The sequence below is a fragment of the Nannospalax galili genome, unplaced genomic scaffold (assembly GCF_000622305.1).
Source record: "Nannospalax galili isolate Female #2095 unplaced genomic scaffold, S.galili_v1.0 scaffold47, whole genome shotgun sequence".
NCBI lineage: Eukaryota > Metazoa > Chordata > Mammalia > Rodentia > Spalacidae > Nannospalax > Nannospalax galili.
The window spans coordinates 626,541-634,311 of NW_008357641.1; the positions used below are offsets into that span (position 1 = coordinate 626,541).

Below are 7,771 nucleotides of genomic sequence, written 5' to 3' on the forward strand. Positions count from 1 at the left end.
CAGTTTCCCCTCTTAGGATACAGCCTCCAAGTTGGCTGCAGGAAAGCACACGGAGCCCCTGACCCCGCATCCCGGGGAACGCGCTGGGCTGGCCGGGCGGCTTCGCCCTCGGTCCCGGTGCTCCCTCCCAGCCCTCACCCCAGGTCTCACCGAGCGCGAGGTGGCGGCGGGCGCCTCCCATGCTGGAGCGGAGCGGAGCGGCGCGGCGAGGCCGGTGGGGCTGGGCTTTATGCACCCGCGCCCGCAGGGCCCTCCCCCAACTGGCCGCCGGGCTGGAAACCAACAGGAAAGCGCCGGGGAAGCACAGACTCCGGGGCGCGCCCTCCTGGAACAAGCGCGATCTGCTTCCGTCGTCCAGCGGGCAAGAGGCGGCTGCAGACCCGGGCCCTGCGGGGACGGGGTGTCGGGAGCAGAGACCTCGCCACGTCGGAAGGAGCTGGGTCTCCACCAGAACCAAGCCCTGGGCTCAGGCCTGACTCTCACCCCCGATCTATTCCAGAAGGAAAACAGAAGCTTAGTGAAGCCCAAAAGGAACCTACGGAGAGCCCAGGGCCCTTCAGGGATGCCAGGCAGGGGCCGAGAAATTTTAGGGTTTGGAGATGTGGCTTAGTGTGTGGACATGTGCTCAGCTCCAGGAAGGACCTGGGTTCCATCCCAGGCACGACCAAACAGAAGGTCAAGGCTAGGGAGGTGGTCAGCTGTTGAGTACTTGTGGCAGGACCTGAGTTCCAGCCCCAGTGGTACATAAACCAGCCTGAACAGCCCAAGCCTGTAATCCCAGCATTAGTAATTCAACGTCATTTTTGGCCTTATCACAAACTTGAAGCCAGACGGGGCTACATGAGACACAGTTTCAACAAGAAAAACAGGGAGTGGGTGACTGCCAAGATGGCAGGTGGGTAAAGGCACATGCCCCAAAACCTGATGACCTGGGCCTGGAGAGATGGCTCAGCAGTTAAGAGGACTGACTGCCCTGGCAGAGAACTTGGGTTTGGTTTTCAGAACCCACATGGCAGTTAACAACTGTAACTCCAGATCCAACGCCCTCTTCTGTCACCCCTGGGCATTGCATACATAGGTGCACTTAACATGTGAGCAAAACACTCATACACATAATAAAATAAAATAAAAACCCGTATTACTTGAGTTCCATTCCCAGGACCTACATGACTCCCCTTAAGTTGTTCTCTGACCTTCTCAAGCAAACTGTGGTACACACACACCCACACATACACACACACACACACACACACACACACACACACTAAATAAGTAAAAAATGTAATAAAAATTCAAATACAAAAAGGAAGAAGTAAAGCATCAAGGCATTGGCATCTCCACCCACTGCTGGGCTTTGGGCCAGTCTTGTGGACCCTGAATGTTCTACACAGAATCATATGATGGGACATTGACTTCCTGTTTGAATGTCATGTGACTGTCTTTTCTTTCCAGCCATCTAATAATGTTTTCTTGAGACAGGGTCTCATGTAATATAGGCTACCCTGCAAATAGCTATATAGCTGAGGATGGCCTTGAACTTCCTGATCGTCCTCCTCCATCCCCTGGGAGCTAGAGTTACAGGTGCCCACCATCACCCTCAGTTTCAAATCCAGGGCTTTGTGCATGCCAGGCAAGCACTCTACCAACCGAACTACCTCCCCAGCCACATCTGAAGTATTTGAAAACATTGATTTTTTTTTTTCTTTTTCCTTTAAAAATAGGGTCTCATTAGGCTGACCTTGAACTTATATGTGGCCAAGGATGACCTTGAACTTTTGGTCTTTCTTCCTCCATCTCTCAAGTGCTTGGATTACAGAAGCCAGAATTCCCTGTTGTTTATGTAGGGGTGAGCCTGTGCAGTCTGGGCCTAAGTGCTTAGTTTATTCCAACTCACTGATTCCTGAAAACGCTGGGAGCTGATGAGACACACGCCTTCAATTCCTTCACTGAAGCTGACACAGGAGAGCAATGAGTTTGAATCCAAACTGGGATCTGGAAAAACTCTGTTTAAGGGCTGTAGACATAGCTCAGTGGTAGATGTTTGTACACCTGGGTTCATCCACAACAGAAAGAAGTATTTATTTTATTGATATTTAAGTTTAGCTACTATTTGGGGTATTCAAAACACAAATAGTAAGTCTTCTCTTTAAAAAAAAAAATTATTGTTTATAGGGTGCTGGGAACTAACCCAAAGCCTTCTGCGAGATAGGTCAGTCTTTACCAATGAGCCACGCCCACAGATCCCCCCAAAGGTGGAATCTAGGCAGGTGCTCTACCTTGGAACCACACCCTCAATTCCACATCTCCTTTTTGAGTGTATTTGTTTGTTTGCTTTTGTTTTGTTTTGAGACAGCGTCTCATTATGTAGCCCTTGCTGGCCTGGAATTCAATGTGTAGATCAAGCTGTCCTCAAACTCACAGAGATCCACTCGTGTCTGACTCCTCAGTGCAGGGTTTAAAAAACGTGCACCACCATGGCAGGGTCTAAAGTAACTGAGGATGATCCTGACCTGATTCTGTCTCTACATCCCAAGTACTGCTGTAATTACAGGCTTAAGCCATGGCACTCGCTTTCAGTCTCTCTTTTTTTTTTTCTTTTTTGAGACAGGGTCTCCCTGTAGCCCCAGCTGTCCTGGAACTCACTATGTAGACCAGGCTGGCCTCGAACTCACAGAGATCCGCCTGCCTCTGCCTACCGAGTGCTGGGATTAAAGGCTTGCACCACCATGCCCGGTGCTTTCAGTCTCTTTACCTGAACAGATTCTAGATTGAAAAGTGATGAATGCAGCCAAATGTGATGGCACACACCTATAATCACAGCGTTCAGGAGGCCGAGGCTGTGGGGCTGAGACCTGAGCTACAGTGTATGAGAAGAAAATAATGGCAGTTGCAGGAAATGTGTAGCACATAGTAGTTCAAAGGGGATGAGAGAGCCATGGAAACTGAAAAGTGGCGTTTGGCTGCATTAGGGAAACACTGCTATGAGGACGGCTAAGCCTTGGGACTTGAGAGGCGTTAGCGTCCCAGCTGCTGCTACCAGGGGAGAGCCAGCCTAGAGGAGGCTGGAAGAAGGGATCAGTCTAACTCAATGGAGTTTTGGCTTTTTTCTCCAAAAAATTGGAACCCCAGGGTTTAATGTCCACTCCTCACAGACAGGCAGGTAGAGTCTCCCCAGGACTGGAGACTGTCTGTTGAATGGGAATTCAGATGTCTGACTAAACTAAGCTTGGTGGCTCATGCCTATAATCCCAGCACTAGAATGGTGGGGGCAGGAGGATCAGTAATGGCCAGCTTCATCTACATAGCAAGTTCAAGTTTAGCCTGGACTATATGAGATTCTATCTCGAAAAAAAAAAAAAAAAAAAAAAAACCCAAACTAAACCAAACCAAACCAAACCAAATCAAAACAAAACCCAAATTAGGCTAGATGTGGTGGCCTCTGTAATCTCAGCACTCAGGACACAGAGACAGGGGATTGTTGCAAGGTCCAGATCAATTAGGTCTACAATAATAAGACTCGGTCTCAACCAAACCAAACCAAACAACACAAAACAATATCTTGAGGGTGAGGTAGGAGGAATAGGTAACAAGGGGAAAGACCTTGGGCTGATTACTCCAGTGTTCCCTCCTCTGCCACTCCCAAATCTGGCCTGTCAGCAAGTCCAAACAGACCCAGAGTCCTCTTCTGATCAGGAGTCCCACATGACTTGGTACCTGGTTCCCATCCCCCAGTTTCTCTCCAGTACACACCCCAGTCAAGGCATGTCCTTCTTCACCCAAGAACCCTCCACTTCACTGAACAAAAAACCTCAAGTCCTCCTTGAGGTCCTGAGGACCCTAACCCACTCTGCCTCATCACACCCTGTCCTTATCTCTCCTCTTTCCCCATTTTGCCCCCACAGCTTTTATCTCCTTGTGTGATTCTAAATATAATCATATTCTCTCTCCCTTTTTTTTTTTGGTCTTTTTGAAACAGGGTCTCCCTGTAGCTCCAGCTGGCCTGGAACTTGCTATGTTGACCAGGCTGGTCTTGAACTCACATGCCTGGCAATCATACTAATTTTTTTAAAAAAACTTTTTTTTAATCTCATGTGTATGAGTGTGCTGCCTGTATGTATGTGAGTGCACCCGTGTCGTGAACGCCTTGGCGGAGGTCAGAAGAGGGCTTCAGATTCCCCTAGAACTGGAGTTAAGGACGGTTTGTAGCCGCCATGTGGGTGCTGGGAATCGAACCCGGGTCCTCTGCACGAGCAGTCAGTGCTCTTAACCGCTGAGCCATCTCTCCTGCCCCTCATTTTCTCATTTTTAATCATATTATTACAACTCTGACAGTGTTTATCTAGCACCTATCGTGCACTTGGCTTGCTTGCTTTTTTTTTTTTTTAAATCTCAGGCCTGGAGCATACTGGGCAAGCGCTCTAGCACTGAGCCGTGCCCCCCAGCCCCTGACAGGGTCTGACCTCAGGGCCTTTGCACAAGGGTTTGGCTCTGTCTGAAACACTCCACTTCCAGGTAAATCTGAATCTCCTCTCTGTTCTTCAGAGTTTTATTCAAACATCCCTTGATGTTCCTTCTTCTTTCTTTTTATTTTATTTTTAAAATTTTATTACTGTTTTTTAATGTGTATGAGTGTATTCTTTGCATGTCGGTAGGTGCGCCTGTGTCATGCAATGCCTGCAAAGGTCACAAGAGGGCCTCGAATTCCCCAGAACTGGAGTTATGGATGGTTGTTAACTGTGGTGTGGGTGCTGGGACTCTTGAACCTGGGTCCTCTGCAAGAGCAGCCAGTGCTCTTAACTGCTGAGCCATTTCTCCAGCCTCCTTTCTTTTTAAAAAATATTTTAAGCTGGGTGTGGTGGCACACGCCTTTAATCCCAGCACTTGGGAGGCAGATGCAGGCGAATCTCTGTGAGTTCAAGACCAACCTGGTCTACACAGCGAGTTCCAGGGCAGCTGGGGCTACAGGGAGACTCTGTCTCAAAAAAAAAAAAATTTTTTTTTAGGGGCTGGGCACAGTAGCACACAGGAGGCAGAGGCAGGTGGATCTCTGTGAGCCAGCCTGATCTACATAGTGAGTTCCAGGCCAGCTGGGGCTACAGGGAGACCCTGTCTCAAAAAGACCAAAAAAAGGGTTGGCTTTTCTTCCAAAGGACCTGGGTTTTGTTCCCAGCACCAACACAGTGGCTAACATCCACCCATAACTCCAGTTCCAGGGAATCTGATGCCCTCTATGGCCTCCGAGGGCATTGCAGGACATGGGTGCACTTACATACATGCAGGCAAAACACTCATACACATAAAAATTTTATTAAAATTATTATTTTTTGATTATGCATGTGCATGTGTGCCTCTGTGAGGGTACAGGCATGTGAGTACAGGTATCCACAGGAGGTGTTGAATTCCCTGAAACTGGAGTTACAGGCAGTTGTTAACCACCCAGCATGGGTGCTAGGGATTGAACCTGGGGTGAACTTGGGTCCTCCGAAAGAGCAGTACTTCTCTTAACTGCCTAGCCATGTCTCTGGCCCCTTCCATCTTATTTTCTGAGACAAGGTCTCCCAGTGACCTGGCACCCACCCACCAGGCTAGACTGCCTGGCCATTGAGCCCTAGGCTCAGCCTGTCTCTCAGTATTCTGCAGTACTGTTGTATCATCCATCCTCCAGAAAATTCATCTAGTTATCTGATTTACCTGTTCCTCTCCCTGCTCAGCTGTTAGCCCCAGGGAGGACTTTTGTCTTTTTTCACATTAGAGTCTGGCCTTTGTAGCCTGGGCTGACCTTGAATTCATGATCTGTGTGTGGGTTTGTGCATGTGAATGCAGACGCCTGAAGAAGTCAGAAGAAGGTATTAGATATCCTGGAGCTGAAGTTATATCAGTATCTAGCATGGGCGCTGGGATCTGAACTCTGGTCCTCTGCAAGAGTAGTGTGCTGGTGCCACCCCTAGGCAAGTGGGCCTGTGCTGTATAAAAAAGCAGGCCGATAAGCCAGTAAGTAGCATTCCACCATGGCCTATGCTCCAGTTCCTGCCTCCAGGTTCCTGCCCTGAGTTCCTACCTTGGGCTCCCAGATGAACTGTGACCCGGGATATGTAAGACAAATAAACCTGTTCCTCCCCAAGTTGGTACTGGTCAGAGTGTTTTGTCACAGCAATGAAGAAACAAGACAAGTAGCAAGTGCTCTTAACTGCTGATCCATCTCCCCAGCCCCAGCTCATATTATATTACTCTTATTATAGCTATAATAGTTACATGGTATCTACTGTGCAACTGACTTCTTTTTTTAAATTTTATTTTATGTGTATGAGTGTATTGCCTGCATGTAGGTAAGTGCACCCATTTTGTGCAATGCCTGTAGAAGACAGAAGCTGTCAGATCCCCTGGAACTGGAGTTACAGACAGTTGTTAGCTGCCATATGGGTGCTGGGATTCGAACTGGGTCTTCTGCAAGAACAACCAGTGTTCTTAACCGCTGAGCCATCTCTCCAGCCCCGCACCTGACTTATTAACTTTTATTTTTACGTTTTTTGTGGGAGGTGGAGCTCAGGGCCCAGCATTCTTCACAGAGCTACAGTCCCAGCAACTGGCATTTCTTCTTAGCCCTTCAAGTAAGTGATCCTGTTGAACTCACTTATCTTCCCAACTGCTCTAAGAGGCAGGCAGGAGGGTTTCCATCTGACAGGAGGGGAAACAGAGACATGCAAGAGTATAATGGCTTGCTTGGTCGCACAAAGCACTCCCACCTATCAGAGGCCTCGCTAAAACCTGCCTCTGCCTTCTCAAAAGAGGACGACGTGACCTCTCTCAGCCTCAGTTTCCCCATCTGCAAGTAGGGCTTCTCTAGGCACCCATGAGGATCATGAGAGAGTGACCATGTTCACAGGTGTTGATGCATTGGACAAATAGCAGCAGCTGCCACTGTGTGACCTCAAAGCTGGGGTCCCTCTTATTACCCTGGGCAGCAGTGAGGCACGGGGACTCCTGATGTCTCACCACCTGCCACTCATCCCACCAACACAGGCCATGCTGCATACCCATGAGCTTGGTAGTGCGGGGGTCAGATGGGGTCCTGAGAGGAGGGAACATAACAGGATGCCCCCAGTCAGAGACAATGGCAAAGGAAGGGGCTGGGCAGCTCTGTGCAGACGAGCGGGCAGCTGGCTCCAGGAGGGCGGCTGCACTATTGTGAGCAGGGGTAGCTGTCCCCCAGCCAGGAAGCCCACGAGCAAGGGGAAAGGGTGGGAGGCCTGAGCTTCCTCCTGCAGGTTGGACACCAGGGTTTCCCTAGCTTGATGCCCTGCAGCTGCAGACCCCTTCTGACCACAGCACCTCCTCTTTGTCCCAGAGTATCCTAGCCTGGCCTGCGGGAGGCAGCTCAACAGCTGTATTTATAGTCCTTGACAATGCTGAGCTAGCGCCTAAATATAGAAGCTGAGCTATTTGGAGCCTGGTCCTGAAGTACAGTGGAAGGAAGGGCACCTGCAAGCTGAACTGTCAGTGGCCCTCAGGCCACTAGGCCTGGCAGTGCCCTGGGGCAAAGGTAGAAGCTGGGGTGGTGGGGTAGATCTGTCACCCACCTAGCACTGGGAAGGGTAGGGCAGGAGGATCCTGAGTTCAAGGCCTGCCTGGGCTAGCCTGTATGACACTGTTTCAGAGAGAGGACAGAGACACAGAGACAGGGAGACAAAGACAGAGAAAAGGGGACAGAAGAGGAGAGAGACAGGCAGAGACAGAGGGACAGAGACAAAGAGAAAGAGACAAAGGGACAAAG

The 7,771-nt window shown here is 49.6% G+C and overlaps 1 protein-coding gene across 2 annotated transcripts in view; it reads right to left on the reverse strand.

Moving 5' to 3' along the window:
• The window catches only part of Adgre5 (adhesion G protein-coupled receptor E5), a 21,772-nt gene extending 21,515 nt beyond the window's left edge, over positions 1-257 (reverse strand). For both annotated transcript variants that reach the window (XM_017794955.2, XM_008855406.3), the window contains exon 1: positions 151-257. In XM_017794955.2, the coding sequence (XP_017650444.1) occupies positions 151-181 (31 nt within the window). In that variant the 5' untranslated portion in view covers positions 182-257. The remainder of the gene's footprint in view (positions 1-150) is intronic.
• Between the last annotated feature and the right edge of the window lie 7,514 nt (positions 258-7,771).